The sequence below is a fragment of the Diorhabda carinulata genome, chromosome 2 (assembly GCF_026250575.1).
Source record: "Diorhabda carinulata isolate Delta chromosome 2, icDioCari1.1, whole genome shotgun sequence".
Lineage (NCBI taxonomy): Eukaryota > Metazoa > Arthropoda > Insecta > Coleoptera > Chrysomelidae > Diorhabda > Diorhabda carinulata.
Window position 1 is genome coordinate 901157 of NC_079461.1, and position 26836 is coordinate 927992.

The 26836-nt window shown below is 32.2% G+C and overlaps 1 protein-coding gene and 1 long non-coding RNA gene across 3 annotated transcripts; one reads left to right on the top strand and one right to left on the bottom strand.

Annotated features, from left to right (window-relative positions):
• Positions 1 to 72: 72 nt before the first annotated feature.
• Positions 73 to 26671, bottom strand: LOC130903485 (myosin-VIIa-like). 2 transcript variants are annotated; one of them, XM_057815603.1, is made up of 24 exons: positions 26520 to 26671; positions 25196 to 25456; positions 24254 to 24438; positions 23455 to 23801; positions 23271 to 23395; positions 21090 to 21225; positions 18800 to 19399; positions 17494 to 17723; positions 17125 to 17433; positions 15346 to 15680; positions 15092 to 15287; positions 14017 to 14275; positions 10814 to 10884; positions 10514 to 10746; positions 8093 to 8408; positions 7855 to 8034; positions 7355 to 7799; positions 6990 to 7280; positions 2033 to 2572; positions 1741 to 1970; positions 1274 to 1580; positions 1001 to 1215; positions 659 to 940; positions 73 to 382 (listed from the first exon to the last, which is right to left on the bottom strand). In XM_057815603.1, the coding sequence occupies exons 1-24, from the start codon at positions 26544 to 26546 to the stop codon at positions 197 to 199; spliced, it is 6306 nt and encodes a 2101-aa protein (XP_057671586.1). In that variant the 5' UTR covers positions 26547 to 26671; the 3' UTR covers positions 73 to 196. The 2 variants fall into 2 exon arrangements, with proteins under 2 accessions (XP_057671586.1, XP_057671587.1); XM_057815604.1 differs by lacking the exon at positions 26520 to 26671 and adding an exon at positions 26038 to 26175.
• On the top strand, positions 16244 to 20033 carry LOC130903486 (uncharacterized). Its single transcript, XR_009060748.1, has 3 exons — positions 16244 to 16853; positions 16932 to 17095; positions 17167 to 20033. It is a non-coding gene; the product is annotated as an uncharacterized LOC130903486 (long non-coding RNA).
• Positions 26672 to 26836: the final 165 nt, after the last annotated feature.

Genomic DNA, 26836 nt, shown 5'->3' on the forward strand with positions numbered 1-26836 from the left:
ACTTAGGTACTAGTTCTTCTGAAGAGTAGGCCCAGTTTTAAATTTATCTGCATAATAATTTTTATTAATAAGTTAAATAAAACAAAATATTTTTGTGAAATAAATTTTATCAATACCAAGTAAACTTATGACCATATACAAATAATAAGCACCATTAAAAGTATATAAATAATAAAGATTTATCACTTAAATTTATCTAAATCTGTCCATTATTGCGAATAAAGTTAGTATATGAGGTTATTAAATCATCCATTTTGTACCCTTGGGAAGTTTCACATAAAATTTTCGTTCTTCTCATGATATTACCTACCGTCATATGGAAATAAGCGTTACCAGACGACCAATTACTCAATTCGGAATACTCGTGAGTCGCCAAAATATCCTTAAAAATTATAATTAAACAATTTTTAATATAGTGTGATTTTTTTTTCATATAACTAAGAATAATGAACATTTTCATATTTTTTCGACTTAATAAGTTACATTAGGGGGTGATTTCAATTGGATGATAATATATGAGAAATTAAAAGACTCGCTGGGTTGTTATTTCTGTGCAACAGAGATATTTCGATGTGAGATATAGTATTGCCCTGATGTAGTAAAGATTTATGATTATGGTAATGATTATAGATATAAAATAAAAAAACTAGTGACTCACTTTGGTTAGAGGATGTATAATATTAACTCCTTTTCTATTTATAGCGATGATAATAACATCGGGGTAAGAAGGATCCGAGGTTTGTTTAACTTCGAAGAAAGCCGATCCGAAAGTGGGCCATTTGTATGTTATTTTCAAAAATTCAGTTTTAGCTTGTTCCGCCGTTAATTTCGATAACTTGTATTCGTTCAATATATTTTTTCTCCAATCAGACGTACTGGCAGCCTTCACTATATCCGCCGGTATGAGGTCTTTGATGTTGTGCTGAAGAGTAGAAGTAGCCTACAAACATAAACAAATCGTTATTCACTTTATTATCACACACAGAGGTATTCGTCTAACTTCGGAATTATTATCCTCGAAACGCGCCCTCAAAATAAGCGCTGCCAATTTGACAGCATCCTGTTTATTACATTTGTGATATCCTTTAAGATATTTCGGCACTTCTTGATGGTAATGGAAGATCTGATCGGCGTAATAATCCTTTTCCGGTACAGTCCCAACCCACAATTTTTTCATGAAGAATACTTGGTATTGCGCTTGCACTTGAATCGCACCTAGAAATTACAAAACCGTCGCATCGAAAGAAAATAATCGATTAAATCGATTACTCACTTCCCCAACTCGGTTTAGTCTGTCGGAACCAATCGATTAATTCGCTCAAGAAATCGTAGAAGAATTGATCTTGCGGTATGGAGAAAACTCTATCGGCTATTGCGACGAATAAACTGAAACCGTCGGTGGATTTCAGTTCCAATCTATTCCCGATCGATTTACAAAGATCCAAAGCTCTAGTCATCGAATCCACTACGAAAGCTTCGTCGGTATCGTCCGGGAAATATATCTTGTGGAATATTTCCATGCTTTTGTGTTGTACCGCTTCGACTTCGATGGTATTCGGGGGGAATTTTCTCGGTCCCAACTGGAAAATAAAAATAAAAATATATTGAACATGTTTACACTACAATTACCCGTTCCGAAGACGATAACTTGGGTTATAAAAACGCGCTTCGAACGGTGCAATTGTGAGTGTTGGTGTAGTGTAGCGTAATTATGTTTCGATATTAAAATCCTTTTGATACCTTTTGAGTTTTGGCTAATCTCTTTAAGCAATGCTCGACGAAAGGATGCGTTCTGGATTTCAAAAACTTCTGTAATTCCCCGTAGAGTTTTTCGCTCGGTAAATATAAACCCGTGATGAGATACATCAATTCCCATCCCCTCTCTTCGCTCAACGATAGTCTGTTGTACGTCAATTGTTTCATAATTTGACAGTACACTTCGTCTTGTAGTAAATCGTTTTTGAGAGGACCTAAAACCGATATGAAGTGAGTTGAACCGACGCGAGGACAATTTTTTTCTGATAGGACTCACCTTGGAATATCTGGTCGGAATATTCGGTGCTATATTTAACTTTTGGAGCCGGTAAATCCCCCATATACTTTAGAATGGCGGTGAAGATGTTGCATGCTTCTTTACTGGTTTCTTCGTTGGTCAATAAGGTCTTGAGCAACGGTTGGTAGATGGGTTCGTTGGAGTATTTCCACAATTCCTCTTTGGACATCCTCCTGGCGGCTGTTAATATGGCGGATCTGTTCGAAGACGTCGTTTTACCGGGTCTAAAGTGTTCTTGGGCGTATTGCGATAAAGTGTACATCTTTATCCTTTGCGTAGTACTTATCGACGATTCCGTTTTCTTTTCGAGGATTATTCCGTCTTTTTTGAAACACGTCAATATATCGGAAGGAGGTAGTTGTAATGTTGGTAATATGTAAACGTTTTCCGTTGGAAAATCGCCGGTTTTTCCGTTAGATTCGCCGTAACCCCAAGTGGATGTCAAGAGTTTTTCTCCGTTTAGACCGTTATTCAATACGATGAGGTCACCTTTACGTAACACCAAAAATGATTCTGCTCCTGAGAAAAAACGACACTGTGTTAACCGGTACTTCGTCTACTACAAAAATGTGGTACCGAGACGGGTTCGGAAGAAATGTATGAGAAAAAGTAAGTACTGCCAGTTAGTGGCGACAAATAACGAAATTTCAAGGCAAATATTGTAGTATTTGAGTATCCAAAGGTAGTACCTTAAGTTGGCGGTGACAAAAACTGGAATTGTAAGTGAAATATTACAAATACAAAGGCAGTACTTTGAGTTAGGGGCCGCAAAAACCAGATTTATTTGGCAAATGTAGCAATATTCAAGACAGTACTGTCCGAAACGATAAGAATAACCCCCTAATTGGATTCAAAGCAAGTACTGTCATATTAGGATGAAAATTGTGGTAATTGAGAGTGCGATGGCAATATATCGGATTAGGTGCGGTAAAAAATGAAGTTCTCAGTAAATAATTACTACATTCGGAAGATAGTATCGTTGAAAAATATAAAAATTACCTAATAAAGATATCTAAAGAAGCTACTGCTGGTTAGGGGCGACAAAAACTTGAATTTAAAGGTAATAATTACAATATTTAAGAATTCAAATGCAGTATTCTGAATTAGGGGCGACAAAACCTCAAGTTACAATATAGTTATCGCAATATTTGGAAATCCAAGGGTAGTACTTTTAGTTAGGGGTTAAAAACTTCAATCTTACGGTAATTATTGCAATATTTGAGAATATAAAGACAGTATTCTGAGTTAGGGGCGATAAAACCTCAAGTTTCAATGTAGTTATCGCAATATTTGGAAATCCAAGGGTAGTACTTTTAGTTAGGGGTTAAAAACTTCAATCTTACGGTAATTATTGCAATATTTGAGAATATAAAGACAATATTCTGAGTTAGGGGCGATAAAACCTCAAGTTACAATGTAGTTATCGCAATATTTGGAAAACCAAGGGTAGTACTTTTAGTCAGGGGTTAAAAACTTCAATCTTACGGTAATTATTGCAATATTTGAGAATATAAAGACAATATTCTGAGTTAGGGGCGATAAAACCTCAAGTTTCAATGTAGTTATCGCAATATTTGGAAATCCAAGGGTAGTACTTTTAGTCAGGGGTTAAAAACTTCAATCTTACGGTAATTATTGCAATATTTGAGAATACAAAGACAATATTCTGAGTTAGGGGCGATAAAACCTCAAGTTACAATGTAGTTATCGCAATATTTGGAAAACCAAGGGTAGTACTTTTAGTCAGGGGTTAAAAACTTCAATCTTACGGTAATTATTGCAATATTTGAGAATATAAAGACAGTATTCTGAGTTAGGGGCGATAAAACCTCAAGTTTCAATGTAGTTATCGCAATATTTGGAAATCCAAGGGTAGTACTTTTAGTTAGGGGTTAAAAACTTCAATCTTACGGTAATTATTGCAATATTTGAGAATATAAAGACAATATTCTGAGTTAGGGGCGATAAAACCTCAAGTTACAATGTAGTTATCGCAATATTTGGAAAACCAAGGGTAGTACTTTTAGTCAGGGGTTAAAAACTTCAATCTTACGGTAATTATTGCAATATTTGAGAATATAAAGACAATATTCTGAGTTAGGGGCGATAAAACCTCAAGTTTCAATGTAGTTATCGCAATATTTGGAAATCCAAGGGTAGTACTTTTAGTTAGGGGTTAAAAACTTCAATCTTACGGTAATTATTGCAATATTTGAGAATATAAAAGACAGTATTCTGAGTTAGGGGCGATAAAACCTCAAGTTTCAATGTAGTTATTGCAAAATTTGGAAATACAACGGCAGTACTTTTAGTCAGGGGTTAAAAACTTCAATCTTACGGTAATTATTGCAATATTTGAGAATATAAAGACAATATTCTGAGTTAGGGGCGATAAAACCTCAAGTTACAATGTAGTTATCGCAATATTTGGAAATCCAAGGGTAGTACTTTTAGTTAGGGGTTAAAAACTTCAACCTTACGGTAATTATTGCAATATTTGAGAATATAAAGACAGTATTCTGAGTTAGGGGCGATAAAACCTCAAGTTTCAATGTAGTTATTGCAAAATTTGGAAATACAACGGCAGTACTTTTAGTCAGGGGTTAAAAACTTCAATCTTACGGTAATTATTGCAATATTTGAGAATATAAAGACAATATTCTGAGTTAGGGGCGATAAAACCTCAAGTTACAATGTAGTTATCGCAATATTTGGAAATCCAAGGGTAGTACTTTTAGTTAGGGGTTAAAAACTTCAATCTTACGGTAATTATTGCAATATTTGAGAATATAAAGACAGTATTCTGAGTTAGGGGCGATAAAACCTCAAGTTTCAATGTAGTTATTGCAAAATTTGGAAATACAACGGCAGTACTTTTAGTCAGGGGTTAAAAACTTCAATCTTACGGTAATTATTGCAATATTTGAGAATATAAAGACAATATTCTGAGTTAGGGGCGATAAAACCTCAAGTTACAATGTAGTTATCGCAATATTTGGAAATCCAAGGGTAGTACTTTTAGTCAGGGGTTAAAAACTTCAATCTTACGGTAATTATTGCAATATTTGAGAATATAAAGACAATATTCTGAGTTAGGGGCGATAAAACCTCAAGTTTCAATGTAGTTATTGCAAAATTTGGAAATACAACGGCAGTACTTTTAGTCAGGGGTTAAAAACTTCAATCTTACGGTAATTATTGCAATATTTGAGAATATAAAGACAATATTCTGAGTTAGGGGCGATAAAACCTCAAGTTACAATGTAGTTATCGCAAAATTTGGAAATCCAAGGGTAGTACTTTTAGTCAGGGGTTAAAAACTTCAATCTTACGGTAATTATTGCAATATTTGAGAATATAAAGACAATATTCTGAGTTAGGGGCGATAAAACCTCAAGTTTCAATGTAGTTATCGCAAAATTTGGAAATACAACGGCAGTACTTTTAGTCAGGGGTTAAAAACTTCAATCTTACGGTAATTATTGCAATATTTGAGAATATAAAGACAATATTCTGAGTTAGGGGCGATAAAACCTCAAGTTACAATGTAGTTATCGCAATATTTGGAAATCCAAGGGTAGTACTTTTAGTCAGGGGTTAAAAACTTCAATCTTACGGTAATTATTGCAATATTTGAGAATATAAAGACAATATTCTGAGTTAGGGGCGATAAAACCTCAAGTTACAATGTAGTTATCGCAATATTTGGAAATCCAAGGGTAGTACTTTTAGTCAGGGGTTAAAAACTTCAATCTTACGGTAATTATTGCAATATTTGAGAATATAAAGACAATATTCTGAGTTAGGGGCGATAAAACCTCAAGTTTCAATGTAGTTATTGCAAAATTTGGAAATACAACGGCAGTACTTTTAGTCAGGGGTTAAAAACTTCAATCTTACGGTAATTATTGCAATATTTGAGAATATAAAGACAATATTCTGAGTTAGGGGCGATAAAACCTCAAGTTACAATGTAGTTATCGCAAAATTTGGAAATACAACGGCAGTACTTTTAGTCAGGGGTTAAAAACTTCAATCTTACGGTAATTATTGCAATATTTGAGAATATAAAGACAATATTCTGAGTTAGGGGCGATAAAACCTCAAGTTTCAATGTAGTTATTGCAAAATTTGGAAATACAACGGCAGTACTTTTAGTCAGGGGTTAAAAACTTCAATCTTACGGTAATTATTGCAATATTTGAGAATATAAAGACAATATTCTGAGTTAGGGGCGATAAAACCTCAAGTTACAATGTAGTTATCGCAATATTTGGAAAACCAAGGGTAGTACTTTTAGTCAGGGGTTAAAAACTTCAATCTTACGGTAATTATTGCAATATTTGAGAATATAAAGACAATATTCTGAGTTAGGGGCGATAAAACCTCAAGTTTCAATGTAGTTATTGCAAAATTTGGAAATACAACGGCAGTACTTTCAGTTAGGGGCCAAAAAACTTGAATACTAGAGTAAATCTTGTAAAATTTTATAATTCAAAGGCAGTACTTTTAATAAGGGGCGGCAAAAGCATAAGTTCTATAGAATATATTGCAAAGAAAGTAGTGTCAGTTAGGGTCGACCAAAAATTCGATGTTAAGAAGTCTAAAGCAGTCATTCGAATTAGTGGCAGTAAATAGTAAATTTCCAAATGCAGTGATTCGAATTAGGAGCAATAAATATTAGATTTAGTGATTTGTATTGTTTTTCAACAGAATAGACAATTGATCTGAAAAAAATCGAAAAATCCACGTCGATGTCGTCAAAATATTTCCAAAAAGACCATTAAAAACCTTAACGCACCTTTTGTACGTCGCAATTTCCCGTTATTATCGATTTAATCGATCACTAAGAAACGTCCGAAGCAAATAAAAGACGAATTAGATTCCAACCTTCCGCGAAATGATAAAAATGATCGATTATCGCGACGGTACTCACCTGCCGGATGCGAATAATCGCTAGTAGCCACACAATACACCGACCTCTTCTTCAAACCGTCCAAAATATATTGCAACAATCCGCATATACTCTGCGCGTCCATCGTATGGAAACCGTATTCTTCTTTGGCCACAGTATTGAACCTCAACGTCATCTGGTTACTCTTTTCGTAAGTAACGAACGATATATCGGCGAAAGTCAATTCCATATGGATCTGTTCCTCGTCGTCGATCATGAATATCCCCGTACTGTTAACGGCTATTATCATTTTGCTTTTGGGTAGTCGAGGACCTGCGAAAAAAAAAAAAAAAAAAAAAAAAAAATACCGGATCTGAATCTCCCCCCGAATATCGCTCGCGCCTTACCGGAAACTTGTACGGCTTCGTAGAATTTCGAAAACAATATAGGCCACGTCATCTGGGCGTACTTCACCATAGTTTCTTTGGCTTTTATCGACGGCAATTTCTGTTTGACGCAAGCCAAGTTGATAAACGCAGACATTATCTTATTTTCCCAATTGGAAAGATCGTTTTGGCTTCTTTTGACCAAATACGTCGGCATGTAATCCCCTATTCTGCTATGAAGTAGCTTCGGATTGAATTGGGCGCCGTTGTCCACGTAATATTGTATGGCTATTAGTACCGCGACGTCTCCTTCTTTAGAACAACGGTACTCGCCGTGTTTCACGCCTCTGATTATTTGATGATAGATCAGATTCGAAGCGACGGAATCGGCGGAGGGGTCGTGCCAAGGCGCGAAGATTTCTTTACGTAAAAACAATCGCCAGGGGGTGGTGCTTTCGTGTTGGCCCTGTTTAAATGGAAATTAAACGGATATGGATACGATAAGGGGATCGATTATTCACCTGTTCTTTGGCGTATTGTTCGCATTGCGATATGGCGTCCATTATATGATCGTTTTCGCTACCCAAGGACATAACCTTATCGTCCAAAGCTACGAATATCGAAAATCCGAACGTGTCCTTTAGCGTTAAACTCGTAGCGATTTGCGATAATATTTCTTCGGAAATCGTAGCGGAATCGGCCTGAAATTAATCATTTATTACCGATACTTCTTCTTATTCTTCTTCTGTTTTAACTTACTTCGACGATATGAGTAGTACCGTCCATTAGTTTGACTTCTAAATTGATGTGATCCTTATTTTTGGTGGCTATTAATTCCAACCAACTGGGCGGTTGGGTTCTGGTGCCGTTTTGGAAGGTTCTGTTTAATCTGCCTTCGCAATAGGGCGCGTAACCCGGCGGACCGGATCTTATGAAAGCCCTTAAGTAATTTGTGAATCGGTCGGAGGGGGCGAAACAACCGACGCATAAAGAAAGAAGAATCCAACCTCTGGCGTACGAGGATTTTATGTAATTGTTTGTTAATTGTTTGCATATCATGGCGAATATTTCGTCTCTAGAAAAAAAAAAAAACGTTTGAAAAATGCCAAAAATAAAAACAAACAACGAAGAAACGAAATACGCGAAGGAAAATGCGGGGAAATCTTATTAAAAAGCACAGTGAACAGATGATCAGAATGTACAAAAAACAAACAAAAAGAAAACAACTTTAGACTGCCTCAAGTGCGTAATGGCACAAAAAACTAAAGAAACAAACAAAAAATAAACTTAAAATCGTTTTAAGTACGTAATAGCTCAAAAAAACTAAACAAACAAACAAAAAATCAACTCAAAATCGTTTTAAGTACGTAATAGCACAAAAAAAACAAAAAAAAACTAAAGAAACAAATAAAAATCAACTTAAAATTGTTTTAAGTACGTAATAGCACGAAAAAAACAAAAAAAAAACTAAAGAAACAAACAAAAAATGAACTTAGAATTGATTTAAGTAAAAGAAAAATACCTAAAACCAAACAAAATATAAAATAAAAATTGTTTTAAATACGTAATAGCACAAAAAACAAAAGAAAAACTAAAGAAACAAACAAAAAATGAACTTGGAATTGATTTAAGTAACAGAAAAATACCTAAAACCAAACAAAATATAAAATAAAAATTGTTTTAAATACGTAATAACACAAAAAAACTAAACAAACAAACAAAAAATCAACTTAAAATCGTTTTAAGTACGTAATAGCACAAAAAACAAAAGAAAAACTAAAGAAATAAACAAAAAAACTAAAGAAACAAACAAAAAATGAACTTAGAATTGTTTCAAGTAACAGAAAAATAGCTAAAACAAAACAAAATATAAAACAAAAATTGTTTTAAATAAGTGATAGCACAAAAAAACTAAAGAAACAAACAAAAAATCAACTTAAAATTGTTTTAAGTACGTAATAGCACAAAAAACAAAAGAAAAACTAAAGAAATAAACAAAAAAACTAAAGAAACAAACAAAAAATCAACTTAAAATTGTTTTAAGTACGTAATAGCACAAAAAACAAAAGAAAAACTAAAGAAATAAACAAAAAAACTAAAGAAACAAACAAAAAATCAACTTAAAATTGTTTTAGGTACGTAATAGCACAAAAAACAAAAAAAAACTAAAGAAACAAACAAAAAATCAACAAAATTGTTTTAATAAAGAGAAAGGAGCTGAAACAGAAACAAAATCCTAACTTAAAATTGTTTTAAGCATGTAATAGCAAAACAAAACAAAAAACAACTGAAGCAATGTAAAAAAATTAACTTTAAATTGTTTTAAATATGTTAAATAGCAAAAAACCAAAACAGAAATCCACTAAAACTCAAAAAAAATCATTTAATTGTTTCAAATCTGTAATAGCAGGCTAAACTAGAAAAACAACCGAAAAAAAAACAAACTTGGTTGTTGTAGGGGTGTAATAACAAACAAAAAAACAAAAAAAATTTTCTGAAACTAAAACAACAAATCACTACTCTAATCGCAGAAAGAAACATAAAAAAACTGGAAAAAAACATAAGAAATCAACTTGGAATGGTTTTAGGATTGTAATAAAACAAAAAAAAAAACAAGAAAAAACCACTGAAACTACAACAAAACAAAAAAAATCTGCTTGAAATTGTTTTAAATATGTAATAGCAAAAATCGAAAACGAAAAAACCACTGGAACTAAAACAAAAAAATCACAAAAAATAGTTTCAAATTTCTAATAATAGAAAAAAACAAAAAATAAACTTGAAATTGTTTTAGGGATGTAATAACACAAAAAATTGCAAAAAAACGAGATAATCAAGAAAATCCACTGAAACTAAAACAAAAAAATGATTTAATTGTTGCAAGTTTCTAATAGCAGGAAAAAACAACTGAAAAAAACAAAAAATCATCTTGAAATTGTTTTAGGGATGTAATAATAGCACAAAAAAAGCAAAAAACGAAGAAAACCACTGAAAAAAAAAAACAAAAAATCAACTCAAATTTGTTTTAAGTATGTAATAGCACAAAAAATTAAAATAAAAACAAAACAAAAATATTTCAAGATGAAATTTAAAGCGAAAATAATAATTTTTGTGTTTCGAGTATGAGTCAAGAGATGGCGCTATAACTATTGAAAAGTGTTTTAAATGATACGTAGTTACCTAAGTTCCGGCCGCAATATTCCGTGACCAATTATAAAATGTAATTTTTCCAAATTATTCGTCCGCCGTCGATGTAACCATTCTTCGTATCTTTCCGTTGCGAAACTGTCCTCCACCAAACCCCTTCTGACGTCTTCCAGAAGTTTAGTTTTCTTTTTCAAAGTCAAATGAAGTAATTTCTGCCGTTCCGATTTCTTAAGCGAGGAGTGTATACGTTCCTCTTTCAATATTTCCTGAAAAAAAAGTAAAACAAAAACATCGTTAAACACCAAAAAATACACCAACAACCATCGTAAGTACCTGGTACTCTTTTCTGTTCGTGAAACTTCTACTTAACGTTTCCGAAACCACGGTCATTATCGATTCTTTACCTAAAATAAATATTTGGTTAAATCCGTTCTTCTATTTTTCATTAAAACACCATTTTTTACTCTAAAACACTGACCAGCAACTAGATTAAAATCCTCTACAGCCGTTACAATATTTTTTGTTTAATTTTATCATTTTATAATAATAAAAAAATTGTTTACGATTCATTTGACAGTACATAAGTTTCTATATTGTCAAATGTCAACTAACGTCATAGTTGTCAATGTCATTTATAGAAATACATTCACTTATTATTTAATTACACATTTTTAATATTTCAACGTAGCCAGATCGTTCCCACAAGGGAGAAACAACTTTTTTGTCTATATCGTCATTGTTGACCGGTTTTTATCTTGTTGTATCTCTTCAGAACAGTTTAACGTAACCAGATCGTTCCCACAAGGGAAAAACAACTTTTTTGTCGATATCGTCATTGTTGACCGGTTTTTATCTTGTTGTATCTCTTCAGAACAGTTTAACGTAACCAGATCGTTCCCACAAGGGAAAAACAACTTTTTTGTCTATATCGTCATTGTTGACCGATTTTTATCTTGTTGTATCTCTTCAGAACAGTTTTACGTAACCAGATCGTTCCCACAAGGGAAAAACAACTTTTTTGTCTATATCGTCATTGTTGACCGATTTTTATCTTGTTGTATCTCTTCAGAACAGTTTAACGTAACCAGATCGTTCCCACAAGGGAAAAACAACTTTTTTGTCTATATCGTCATTGTTGACCGATTTTTATCTTGTTGTATCTCTTCAGAACAGTTTAACGTAACCAGATCGTTCCCACAAGGGAAAAACAACTTTTTTGTCTATATCGTCATTGTTGACCGATTTTTATCTTGTTGTATCTCTTCAGAACAGTTTAACGTAACCAGATCGTTCCCACAAGGGAAAAACAACTTTTTTGTCTATATCGTCATTGTTGACCGATTTTTATCTTGTTGTATCTCTTCAGAACAGTTTAACGTAACCAGATCGTTCCCACAAGGGAAAAACAACTTTTTTGTCTATATCGTCATTGTTGACCGATTTTTATCTTGTTGTATCTCTTCAGAACAGTTTAACGTAACCAGATCGTTCCCACAAGGGAAAAACAACTTTTTTGTCTATATCGTCATTGTTGACCGATTTTTATCTTGTTGTATCTCTTCAGAACAGTTTAACGTAACCAGATCGTTCCCACAAGGGAAAAACAACTTTTTTGTCTATATCGTCATTGTTGACCGATTTTTATCTTGTTGTATCTCTTCAGAACAGTTTAACGTAACTAGATCGTTCCCACAAGGGAAAAACAACTTTTTTGTCTATATCGTCATTGTTGACCGGTTTTTATCTTGTTGTATCTCTTCAGAACAGTTTAACGTAACCAGATCGTTCCCACAAGGGAAAAACAACTTTTTTGTCTATTTTGTCATTGTTGACCGGTTTTTATCTTGTTGTATCTCTTCAGAACAGTTTAACGTAACCAGATCGTTCCCACAAGGGAAAAACAACTTTTTTGTCTATATCGTCATTGTTGACCGATTTTTATCTTGTTGTATCTCTTCAGAACAGTTTAACGTAACTAGATCGTTCCCACAAGGGAAAAACAACTTTTTTGTCTATATCGTCATTGTTGACCGATTTTTATCTTGTTGTATCTCTTCAGAACAGTTTAACGTAACCAGATCGTTCCCACAAGGGAAAAACAACTTTTTTGTCTATATCGTCATTGTTGACCGATTTTTATCTTGTTGTATCTCTTCAGAACAGTTTAACGTAACCAGATCGTTCCCACAAGGGAAAAACAACTTTTTTGTCTATATCGTCATTGTTGACCGGTTTTTATCTTGTTGTATCTCTTCAGAACAGTTTAACGTAACCAGATCGTTCCCACAAGGGAAAAACAACTTTTTTGTCTATTTTGTCATTGTTGACCGGTTTTTATCCTGTTGTATCTCTTCAGAACAGTTTACCATAACCAGATCGTTCCTACAAAGGAAAAACAACTTCCTTTGTGTCTATACGCCACAACGAATATTGATTTAACTTCTCGAACAGCTTAATCAACTTTTTTGTCTATTTCATCATTTTTGACCGATTTTTATCTTGTTGTATCTCTTCAGAACAATTCAGATCTTCCCTACAAAGCCAAATAACTACTTTGGTGTCTATACGCCACAACGAATATTGAATTGAATTTCCTCTGTAGAACGCCATCGACCATTTTTTCAATATCGACATATTTATTGACTTAACCGGTTTTGACCTTGTTGGATCCCTTCAGAACCGTGTAATAATCACAAAAAATTTAGGTGATATTTTTCAAATTATTAATTTTAAAGAAAATCAGATATACACCAGATGCACCTCCTATATCTACTAAATTCTATTTCGTGCCATCGAAAAATACAGCTCGAAATATCTGATTGGTAATTGGAAATAAAGATGGCGTCGCAGTAAGTATGTTGGGGTGTGTTTACTTCCAAGCACTGGTTATTGTTCAGACTAGAGGTATTTACACAGTTCTGAAGAGGTCCAATAATACCGAAACCGGTCAACTGACTATACCTTTCGATATTAACTAAAGAATCATCATCAAAACAACTAATTTTCTGTTTATATAAAATGACGATTATTGAGTTATCTCCTCCAAAGAACGAGATCGACACCTTCAATGCCCTATCTATAATTCATTAAACGGTTTTTATATCGTTGAATCTCTTCAGAACAGTGTATAATTTTTTTTAAGCACGATTTAGTGCAATAAAAACATATTATTTATAATGCTACACCCAGAAAAATGATTATTATTTGGTTTCAGTGTAATTTGATTAATTAATATTACGAGGTTTAATCAAAAAGTACATTGTAAGTAATTAAATAACTGGAAGCATTTCTTGGAGGGTTCTTTATGCACTTTCATGATGTTTTCAATATAAGAAACGTATTTAATATGTTTCGTTTTGATTTTTATCGCTTGGTGTCAAATCTGGTGAATAAGGGGGATGTGAACAAACAAATCATCGATCCAATCGATCTAATTGGCTAATATAGATTTCAAGTCGAATATCATAGTGGAATATCAGCGATTTAACGTAAAAAAAGCGACGAATATACGGGGAAGATTCCAAATATACTCGTACCTTTAACGGAATTATCGAATTTAGGTTCCGGATAATCCCCCATAAATCTGAGTATGGTCAACCATATTGCCTGAGCCGCGATCGTGTCATCGGGAGTCGGTAGATAATGCAGGGATTCTTTTAAGGGTTTCTTGGAAAATTGGTAATTCGCCGTACTGGAAAAGTACGTGGCGGCGTATTTCCGGAAACTGTACTCGCTCAAATCTTCCAATTTATCGTTAGCTTGGATTTCTATAGTTAGAGGTGTTTTACGGTATTTCTGAAACGTCAATTTAATATACAGAGCGATACTTCGAATATTACGCAACAACTAATATGTGAAGCCGGTCCTGTTTTATTGTGTCGAATTTCTGAAATTTTGATGAGGTTTTGCGGTAAAAAAATCAAATTTTCTATTATAGAGAAATAGATCTTCGGAAACTACATATTTTTATGAAAAATTTATCAAAATCCGCTCGGTAATAACGAAGTAATATTAGAAAATTTTGATATTTTGAAATTTTTTTTTATACCCTCCATCAAACTACAACTTTTTCTCTATAAATCGCAGCGAAACGCATTTCGAAATTGTTAATATTTATGAAATTAACGGCGATATAAAAATGTGTAAGAAAAATCAGTTTAGGCGGCCGCCATTTTGAATTTTTAAAATTTTTAAAACATCGACTTGTGTAGAAACATTTCCTCTTAATTTTTCATATAATATTAAACTAATTCTGTTTTTATTTATTGAAAAGAAAAATATTTTCAAAAAAAATTCATTTTTAGACCTAATTTTCCTGGACTATTATCATAGCACCATATTATTGGAACGCCCTATATTTTCACTTAACATAATGTGTTTCCGGTAGTCGAGAAAACAATTTTTCATATTTTTTGGTAACAAAAAAAAATCCAAGTTCAAATCCGGTTCCTGTTAATACAAAAAAAAATAAAAATTCGTCGCGCCACCTGTTGGAAAACAATTAAAAAACCATTGATTGTTTATCGTTGAGTATAGCATCGAATTCGTGTCAACCCATACGCCACCTGTTGGGAATAAAAAAAATTATTATAGTACAGTCATTTTGATTACCTTGGTTGGAGTATTCGGTAACTCATTTTCCTTATTATTACTTATCATGTCGTCTATTCCGTTAAATATAGAAGCAAAGTTATCATCGACAATTTTTTCGGCTTTCTTCAGTTCTTCTTCTTGAGCTTTCAGTTTAGCTTCGTATTTGATATTCAATTCCGCCAATTCCTGTTTCATTTTAGCCTCAGCTTCCACCCTGTAAAATCCAACGACAATAATTTTCATTTTTTAACGGTCATTTTTCATCTTCTCACCTATAATTCTTAACCCCTTGCTGTTGTAACATCTTTTCGTCGATCCTCCTCTGCTTAACTATATTGAATACCTGTCCGAACTTGCTCTTTCTTCTGACCAAATACCCCCTGCATCTCGCTTGGATGATGGTGATGTTCTTTTTGATTCTGAAGAAAGCGAAAGTCAATTGTCTGGATACTATGCAAGCTTGCATTCTCTTATAACCGTTTCGCATCACCAAGAACCTCTTTCTGTATCCTCTGGCTCTGAAATGTTTCTGGATCGTTATGGCTGCTTGCCGCATCTTCAGATAACGCCGTCTGTACACCCATCCTTTCAAAACTTTTTGTAACAACTGAAAAAATTTGTTATTACTATAGAATTATCGTTTCGCCGCCTGAATACGGTTCTGTTCACAACGGTATTCACCTTGACGTCACCAATTGTCAAGAAACAATTCGGATTCGGCGTGTTGAAACAACGGAAACTAGCTGTCAAGTTTAGAATCATGCGCAGTTACAAAAAACTAACCTTATTTCTATGAAAACACCACGTCATAATCTAACTTTTTTCTTTTATTTCGTTTTTATAATTTTTCTCAAATGATAATTGAGATATTTTTCTCAGTGTAACTTTACTATTAATTTAATAGCGTCAAATACTTTATCAAGTTAATCGGGGTATATTATAACTCCAAAATAATTTATTAACATATTTTTGTCACTAAATATACTAATTATAAAGAAAAATTGTCCATACTGCACCATTCTACCATTAGTTGTTTTAAAATGACAGTAATTTGAAATTAAAATTATTAAAAAATTGTTATTATCATGAAAACAAGCATGAAACAAGCAGTTCAAATTAGGCGCGTTGCGGTCAAGGAAACGGAAACGACCTGTCAGATTAGTTATAGTATATTTTGCATGTAAATTATTGAAATCATTCTGTGAAAACATAACATCATAACCTAATTTTTTTTCTTTTATTTTCTAAACAATAATTGAGATAATATTTTTTCATTTTTATCAGTTGTATTTTACGTACAATGATTTCGATTTTGATACCTATTTACATTTTTCGAAACTGGATTTGTGATTTTGTGTTAAATAAAAGTTTAATAATTCATGTCGATTGGAAGTATACCGTCACTACTAAATAACTCATCTACATTAGTTTCAAAATTACAGTAATTTGAATTGAAAAATTGTGTCATTAATTTTGTCATGAAGTATTTTTCATTATAATTAGTGATAAGTGCTTATTGTAATTACAAATAAAATAACGATTTTTAAGCCGAGTGGTTATAGTGTTTATAAAAAAGCTAATGACAATGTTACTTTAATTATACGTATTCAAATCGTTATCAAATTATCAATATTTTAGTTTAGAGGATTATAGAACTAAAAACAATTGTCAAATAACAGTATTTTGTATTGTACAAAATCCAGGCACGTATTGGAAACATGATGTTAGTGTATGTAATATTATCAACAAGAATACGTTCTATTCTTTTCAAATAACCCTTGTAAGTATTACAATTAGATAAAAAAAGATATTAGAAAGGATTTGAATGAAAATATTAATACGAAAAAAATTAAAATAGGGTATAACCTGAATCTTCAACATCTGAAAAGTTAGAAGGACTTATGGTAATTTAAGAAAAGAAGAAAGTTGAAATAAGGTTACCAAGAGATTAGAAAGGATTTAAACGGAAAGATTAACAAAGAAATAAAGAAAGTTGGGTATAATACGGATCATAACATCTGAGTAAGTATAAGAACATATTGTATACTGACCGTAATTGCTTTATCCAAAACTATGTTCCTTTGTTGTTCCAGATACTCATTTTCGTGTTGTTTCAAAAAAACCTTTGTGTTTCCCAGCTGATATTGTACGTTATCCTTGAAAACGTTTTTCAAAATACTAGCCGATGAATTTTTGCAATCGCCCTTGTAAGAAGGTTTTATATTTTTACCGAGATATCGAAACCTATCGACGAATTCTATGTAATTGTATCTAATGGGGTAACCTGCTTGGCGGATTTTGGCAGTTTCCATCATTCCCGAATAGCGAAGCTGTCTTGTACACAACAGTTTATCAAATTCCTGTCAAAAAAATGAACTGTTCAATCGAAAATGTCCGCACATCTCTTTGTAAACAGTTACCTGCGGTTTTTTGTTGTGATTCGGTTTGATGCATCTCACGAAAAACGGATGGCAAGTTTCTAAGGTTTTCATTAATTGATCCAAAGACGTTCGAAATTGTGACGACAGTGTTTTCTTCAAGTTCGTGTCTAATTCTTTTTTAAATAAATTTTTAAACATCGGGTTTTGAGATTTTAACATGAGTTTAAGTAAATCGTGACTGAAAGAGTCTCTATTCTTTTCCAAAAATCCTATAACGAAAATTGAACCCGCTTTAAATAATTAATTTTTTCAAAATAAATAAAACCAACGGAAATGTACAGATGTATGTAAAACAACACAAAAACTACAGAAAAAAAAAACAAATTAATTTTTCGAAATACACAAAAATAGAATAAGAGGTGTGATAAACAAGTTGGGCATTCAGCTTTAAAAATGTCTTTCATCTGTCGTTTTCAGGAAGAGCCAGAAGTCACACGGTGCTAAATCTGCTAAATAAGACGAATGTAAACAGACAAGCGGACTCTTAGCAATTAATAACTCCAAATCAAAAGCGAATTATCTTAACAAAATGACAGTTTATAATTATTCCATTTGGAACAAATATTCTGCGATGGTTTTACAGAAAAATCAACCATCATTCATTAATATGAGGAGATGAAACGTAGCCGTATAACCACGGTAATCGTTCAGAATGTCTAAATAACGCAGTTACATCAGAAAATCGTGTTGGAAAACCTCATAGTTGAATTAAGACATCACAAAGCATCATATTTCACCATTACCGTGCCACCATATTCGCCAGATCTAGCTCTCACGTGCTATTGGTGACTTTTAGACCTGAAAAAATGTTATAAAACCGTCTCATGGATGTCTTTATACGTTTTACATCAATTTTTGAGCATGGAAACGCTATAAAGAAGAAGAAACATCATATTTCACCAATATCGCGCCACCATATTTGCCAGATCTAGCTCTCAGGTACTATTGGTGACTTTTATACCTGAAAAAATGCTATAAAACCGTCTCATGGATGTTTTTATACGTTTTACATCAATATTTGAGCATGGGAACGCTATAAAGAAGAAGAAACATCATATTTCACCAATATCGCGCCACCACATTCGCCAGATCTAGCTCTCAGGTACTATTGGTGACTTTTATACCTGAAAATATGCTATAATGGAAGAAATATTAAACATACGAAGGAATCATCGTTGAAATCAAATCCTATATTTAGACCAAAGGGATATTGTTGCATAAAAATGGTTATCACTTTCGAAGGAAACTATCCTATTGAAAAACTTGTGTATAAATAAATACTCACCCTCGACGTCGTAGAACACCTCCCCAGCAAAATGTTTGATACCAAATGCTGGCGTCATTTCACTTTTCGGTTTGGAATAATTAGAATGATTTCCATGTTGTTTGTGCAACTTGGTCAAAAACGAAAAATCGGTCCCTTTCGGAAACTTGGATTCTTCATCCATCAACGAGAAAATATTCAACGGTTTCATACCGATAAGATCCAAAATGGTCTGGTTATCATTAAAGGTTATGTTCGCCCAACTTATCCCTTCTTTGTTATAATACTCCTGCTCTAATTTGAATATATGTCTGACGAAAAACTGTTGAAGATTCTCGTTGGCGTAATTAATACACGTTTGTTCGAAGCTGTTTATATTAAAATTCTCGAAACCGAATATATCCAGCACGCCTATGCTCGCTTTACTTATCTTTTTATTCAGAGATATCACGCTGTTGATTTTATCTACTATGAAGACAAATAATTGACCGTAAATTCCTTTTACGAATGCGTGACGCGAATCCGAAGCCTGCTCTTTGGTCAGGTTTGCGGTAATTTGTTCGCCTTGGGCGTAGATTGATCTCTTGGTCAAAGCTTCGTTCAAATCATATTTATTTACACCTAAAAACACATACTACACTCATATTTTCGAGACGCATCGTATAATTTTTGTATTTTGTAACGTGTCTCGATTCAATTTCAAAGTGCTAAACTCTTTAAAAATCTATAATGTACGTTTTTCATTTACGAGTATAACGCCATTTTGCTATATAGTCATGACGTCAGTTGATAAACTATAAACAAATCCAATAATTTATTTTATTTTCCATTTAATAAACTTAACGATATAAATTAGGACATCCTGTATACATTATTTGATATTAATCAAAAAGTTTGAAAGTTTTTTTTTTAAAAATAACACTGTATTTATATCAAATTGAACTCTGTACATCTGTTGATAATCAAAACAAAAATGTTCCCGCGCATTTGTACTGGATTCAAATTTTACTAAACATTGAAACAATTGTTGGTTATTTAAGAAAAATTTTATACTTTTTATTAACAATAAACCTTAATCAATTAATTTTTGATAAAAATTAGTCGTTATTAAGTAGAATTAACCTTAGATAACAATCTACTTTTCTTTTGACATCGAAAATCACGTGTCACTAGATGGCGCTCAAAATGTATTCTATAGAGGTGGGTAACATTATAATCTGTAATGCTGTTTAGTTTTATTATATGTTTTTGAGAAGATTCTTTTTTATTTTTGTGATTTCCGTTATTTCCTAAACGTGTTTGTGTGGTTAAAACAAAAAGTAGTGCTTAAAAATCTGTCTAAAAATGACGAAAATAACCCTTTTTAACATCGTGCACCAGAAGCACACCACTAAAAGAAAGTGAAGCGGGACATATAAAAGTTTGTATATAAAAGCATCAGGTCTAATTTCCCAGCCACGTGAGATCAAAATTAATCTGAATGATGTGGTTAAAGATTGGAAATGCATTTGTTTTAACAACTAGTATGTACACTACAATTTTTACCACGATTTTATCGTCAAGTGCACCTTGTGGATGTGTGGTTGTTTTTATCTTAGAAAATCACCTTTAACTATATTAAAATTTCACTTCTATTGTTTATAAAACAACAAAATTGATTTATATTGTTTTGTTTCCCACCTCTATTAAAGTTTTTCGCGAATATACAATAAAAAAATTGATGCACGTCCATGGAACGGGTCAACGAGGTTACATTTAAACAGCGTTGCCAAACTATAGAAGTAATATAGAGATTAAGGTAAAGTAAACAGAATTAATTTGATATTTGAAATCACATTTTGACGTTAAATATAAATTTATTTAATGTTTGTTATGCATATTAAAAATTTAAAAAAGTTTAATTTTATTGGGGATTAATAAATAACCATAAAATAAGTTTGTTTATAATAAAAGGTTGTAATAAAATTATACCTCATCAATAAATTTAGTTGTTCTGGCAGATATGCACACAATGTTATGAATATTTGAAATCATTTTATTTTTAAAAAAACATTTTCTTGGTAATTATAATAATCATGTTTTTAACGATATAATATTATAAGTATAATAATTAATATTCAAAATATTTAGTTTTTTGAGAATATATTAGTTGTTAGTGAGAATTACCGCGAAATTAGGTTATGGTATTAATAATAAAATAATACAAAGTAAAACAAAAAACCGAGTGATTGAAATAAGTTTTTTTCAAAAGTGGAGCTTCGAAATGATTATTTCATGTATAAAAATGGTTATTTTGAATGTTAATACGTACCTAAAAGTACGGAAATTGTTTCTCCAGCACTTGCATCTGCCAATTCAGAACTTTCCGAATGTGCTAGTGTTCCAGATTTAAATTTCAAATTTCCCAAATGTAGAATAACAGACAATAGATTAAAAATATCGTCAACCTATAAATAACAAAAGAAAAATCCGTTTTTCGGGAAAAAACAACCACTCTCCTGGCTATATACCACGGAAAACATTGAATTATATTTAGATTACGATTTTTTCTTGTATTATACCAAAAAATCAAATAAAATACCAAGAAATTCATAATAACATAATCGAACAATGTGAAAAAAGTTTATCCTCAGTGTAGAGGTAGTATATACAGTGTGTTCAAGTATAAGAAGGTTAGTGAATCGACAATTAAAAACAAACCAAATAGCCTGGGACTTCAATTCTAGGATCTGAGGTAGTGGTCTTTAAAACTTGACGAAAAACCGGGTCCCGACAACATACAGGATGAAATATTGAAATTAATAAGCTTGATAAACCACATAACCAAAGTTTTTACCAAAATTATACGCAAAATGTGAAACAAACCTACAGATTCTCGTACACTTGAGCTTTATCGATTCCTCCAAGGCTTTCGATAAGGTAAAACACGAAAAATGCATCGAGGTCAGATGGCATCAGAAGCAATCAACATTAGAGATGATAATGAAGAACTACAAACTATTGTGCAAGAAATATACGCTGCAAATGAAGGATACGGATTATTCTTGATCGGATCGAGATCAAGATGTAGATCCGATAGAAACTTTTACGTATCTTCGAACCGCAGTAAATGTAAAATGGGACCGGGAATCACGTTCGAACAACGTTTAACAACAAATAGAAACTTTATACCTTCTTAGAAACATTTTTATTGATGGAAAAGATAATTTTCATCGGAGAAATTGATGGAAAAGATAATTTTCATCGGAGAAATTGATGGAAAAGATAATTTTCATCGGAGAAATTGGTGTCAAGAGAGTTGTGCGACAGTCGCCTTTCTTATTCAACATTTTCTTCGATGAAATATTTAGAAAAGCACTGGGAGAACTATGAGATTGCATCAGAAGCTTTTTATTGATGGAAAAGATAATTTTCATCGGAGAAATTGATGGAAAAGATAATTTTTATCGGAGAAATTGATGGAAAAGATAATTTTCATCGGAGAAATTGGTGTCAAGAGAGTTGTGCGACAGTCGCCTTTCTTATTCAACATTTTCTTCGATGAAATATTTAGAAAAGCACTGGGAGAACTATGAGATTGCATCAGAAGCTTTTTATTGATAGAAAAGATAATTTTCATCGGAGAAATTGATGGAAAAGATAATTTTCATCGGAGAAATTGATGGAAAAGATAATTTTCATCGGAGAAATTGGTGTCAAGAGAGTTGTGCGACAGTCGCCTTTCTTATTCAACATTTTCTTCGATGAAATATTTAGAAAAGCACTGGGAGAACTATGAGATTGCATCAGAAGCTTTTTATTGATGGAAAAGATAATTTTTATCGGAGAAATTGATGGAAAAGATAATTTTCATCGGAGAAATTGATGGAAAAGATAATTTTCATCGGAGAAATTGGTGTCAAGAGAGTTGTGCGACAGTCGCCTTTCTTATTCAACATTTTCTTCGATGAAATATTTAGAAAAGCACTGGGAGAACTATGAGATTGCATCAGAAGCTTTTTATTGATGGAAAAGATAATTTTCATCGGAGAAATTGATGGAAAAGATAATTTTCATCGGAGAAATTGGTGTCAAGAGAGTTGTGCGACAGTCGCCTTTCTTATTCAACATTTTCTTCGATGAAATATTTAGAAAAGCACTGGGAGAACTATGAGATTGCATCAGAAGCTTTTTATTGATGGAAAAGATAATTTTTATCGGAGAAATTGATGGAAAAGATAATTTTCATCGGAGAAATTGGTGTCAAGAGAGTTGTGCGACAGTCGCCTTTCCTTTTCAACATTTTCTCCGATGAAATATTTAGAAAAGCACTGGGAGAACTATGAGATCGCATCAGAAGCAATTAGAGATGATAATGGAGTACTACAAAATTGGAATTGCCGCTCTATTTGTCATTTCCAGTTGTTTTTTACGAAAAAATTCAACCTAAAGTGCTGAAAATTTCTCTAAATCGAATCTATATCAAAATGGATGTGATAAAACTTTCAATTACCTCTTTATCGGTAAAATTGAGCACCTTGAAAGCGTTAATGATATCCGACCATTCAGCTTGTTCGTTTCTACCATCACAAGTGAAAGTCCTGCCGTGTTTCAAGTATTCGTAGGATTCAGGATTCCCTATAAATATACCGCACAGTTTCCCGTAAATTCCTTACGTAATTTATAAATTTCCCTACCTAAATCGAGAGCTTTCTTCTTCTCCTTGCTCATTCCAGCTAACATACTATAAAATATATGATAATTCCTTTCGCCTTCGTTCTGGGATATTATTCTACTTTTCTCCAGAAGGTATTGTTCGATAGTAGCTCCCTGTATAGCGCCCGTTTTGTTGAATTTAATATCGATATATTTTCCGAAACGAGACGAATTATCGTTCCTAACTGTCTTAGCGTTACCGAACGCTTCCAAAATCGGATTAGCTTCCAAAATTTGTTGCTCTATCCACGTATGTTGAGCGCTAGTCGATGCTAAATACTGTAAAATCAATTTAGTACTTTCCGTTTTACCCGCACCACTTTCCCCGCTAAAACAATCAAATTATAATAAAAACAAAAACAATTAAAAAGTTATATAAAGGGAGGTTTCGTTAAAGCTACCACCTCAAGACATCATAACCCCATTCTTTCACCAAAAGAATGGTGTTTAAGTCCAACGAGAACCCATTGAAACTCAAATAATGGAAATGAGATGCTGAACAGTTAGAAGAAGACTTAAGACGTCTCCTACTGGTTCCAAATTAACCCCAGCAGCTAGTCTACGATTTACCAAATAATTACGATCGATGAAGCTCCGTTTTCATATCGAAAGAAAGCATTTAGTGGATGTATGATGGAGATTCTTCATAATACTCGTCCACATACCGGATACCGGTACTGTACGGTGTTATTTACATGATGTCGAACTTTCTGCTAGGATGAACTTAAGAGGAAAACTTTGAGGTGGTAAAATCAGTAGGGAAAACTTCAGGTTACCTACCTTATGACAATACATTGATCTGTTTTGGTTGTTATCATGTTGTTGTAGCTGTTATCTCCGACTGCGAAAATATGTGGAGGCATTTCCTCCATTCTTTTACCTTTGTAAGTACTGATAACTGAATTTGTATATATCGGTAAAATTTCATAAGGATTTATCGCTATTAACATCGATCCTGTATAAGTCTAAAAAATAAATGAATTTTCCGTTTATTTTCAACCCTAAAGAGATGGCGCCAAGTACATCAGATCCAAAACTAAAATTTAATAATTTATCGAAACATTTTTGTGTAAAAGAACGAACTCGTTAACTTTTTCTTCCAATTGAAGCTGCTACAGAAAGAAAGAAGAAGATATTATTTAATACGAATTAACTGAGTGTGATACTGATCAGAAATTGGGTGAATGAAGCTTATTACTCATTCGACCAACCTCATAGACTATACCCAATGAAAATCTATGGTTTAATCTGGGGGAATCTGTTGTATCTACGGTTATTTTGGTACTCCTGATAATAATCAAACTTATCAGTCATTCATTCTGTCAATGTCATTTATTATTCGATCTATTTTTAACTATTTTCGCTGAAGAAAAATCACAATATGTATAATATATGAAGCGACGCCCTCTAGCATTCATATTACGAATAAAATTGCTCAAATTTATATATTTTGTGTTACTGGACGAAAGTTCTTTCGAACAACATCGAGGTTATGAAAAACGGCTGAACAGAACCGGACTTACAATATTTTTCTCATAATAAAAATTTCCACTCTCCCCTATCTCTTATTTGAACAGTTAGATTTGATATTGTGGGATGAAAAATGCGCAGAATTTATTGAAGAATTCGATTATCTCATATAAAGTGCCTTTTAATTGGATGAAATATAAAAATTTTTGATTTTTTAACAGACATGGCGATACCTTTGCATCTCTCACTTACATAAATCAATTTTTCTCTATATCGTTTATGTAAATTTCTCAAAATAGCATATTCCTGTAAATCCCCCAAATTTATCATATCCTCCACTCCATCAATAGAAGATATATGCATAGTTTTGATGACTTGTTGAATGGAGACATAACTTTCTTTGCCATCATCGTCTAGGACTCTAACTCTATTAGATTCTACACCTACTATTTTACAACCAATGGGTATGTCGAATTCCCCATTACCTACAGGTTTTACCCATATATAATCACCCTAAAACATGCAAATACTTGATTAGTTTGAATAATTTGCCCGCTAGTTTCCTATGATCCAATGTTTCAAGTTTATGCCTTTTTTTTTTAAATAATATTTTGTAATATGTTAATGGAATAATCTAAGATACGTATTCTCGAAGTTCCTTGTACACATATGATAAATATTTATTCATAAAATGAGTTTAAAAATATTGTATTTTTTTCAAAAAAAAGAGATTGAAAATAAAAAATATTCCAAGTCTTATTTTACCTAGTAAATATAATAATCACATATTTTTGTTTTCATATAAGAACGCCTTTTGTTTTGGATAATATATCTTATCATATCAAATCTTCAAATTACAAAGATAAGGTTACTGATTGAATAAAGATTTTATCATAGTTGAATATTTTCAACGCAAAAAATGTGGATTAGACCCCTACTATGCTTATTACATTAAAAACATTCAAAATATGTTTATATTTATTAAATTAGTTCAAAACATCCCAAGTGGAAGATTTTAGAGTCAATGTAATAAAGAAAATAGTATATTACGTAACGACAGTAGAAAGTGGTAAAGGCGCCAGATTTTAAATTACCTTTTTTTAAATATGTGTACAGAAAAGTAATTGGAAAACTACGACTAATGAATTTCATTAGTTTCATTATAATTTTTTTCAATTCTGTAATTCTAATAAAGCTCTTAATATGTTTTGATATTGTCATCTTCTTTTTTGTGAGAGGTCTATCATCCATTGGCCTTCAAGCCACTATTGATTAATAATTGAATCTTTTATACCAAACAAGTGTGTAAATATTTTAGCACACAGGTGAAATTTAATGTATTTTACTAATACAAATCGTGTTAAATTAATCATTTTCGTATCTGATTATTGAAAAAATATATATATAAAATTTAATTATTTTATTAAAAAAGTAGACTAATTTAAGGAAGAAAAAAAAGGGTAAAAGCTAACAATTTAAAAAACGTCATAATGCGAGTAATTACCAAATACTGTATATTTGAAATATTTAATAATAAAAGCTTTTTGTGTCTTTAATTTTCATTACAAATACTCACCACAACCAACCTAGGCTTATTAGCCATAATGGTTGCTTAGAATAAAACTTTTCCACAATCTTATTGTTCACCAATATTTTTAGACTACAATTTTGCGTAATATATTTTATAACTAATTCATGTACTATATAGTTATCAGACGAATTATCTCCCGTAAAGGATTATTGATAAAATATAATTACTAATATCGATAACGAAAAAAATGTTATCTCGTTGTTTGTCTTAATTCTTGGTCGCAATTATTTGTCATAAATCTCGTTCAGATCGAAAGTAATAGTATTGAAACTTTTAAAATAATAAAGGTTCTACGAATTCAT

Coding starts and splice junctions, on each gene's coding strand:
- LOC130903485 (XM_057815603.1), bottom strand. CDS start 26,546: ATGGCTAATAAGCCTAGGTTGGTTGTG. Junction 17,434..17,493: donor ATCACAACAAAAAACCGCAG/GTAACTGTTTAC, acceptor TTTTTTTGACAG/GAATTTGATAAACTGTTGTG. Junction 10,885..14,016: donor ATTCGATAATTCCGTTAAAG/GTACGAGTATAT, acceptor TATTTATTTTAG/GTAAAGAATCGATAATGACC.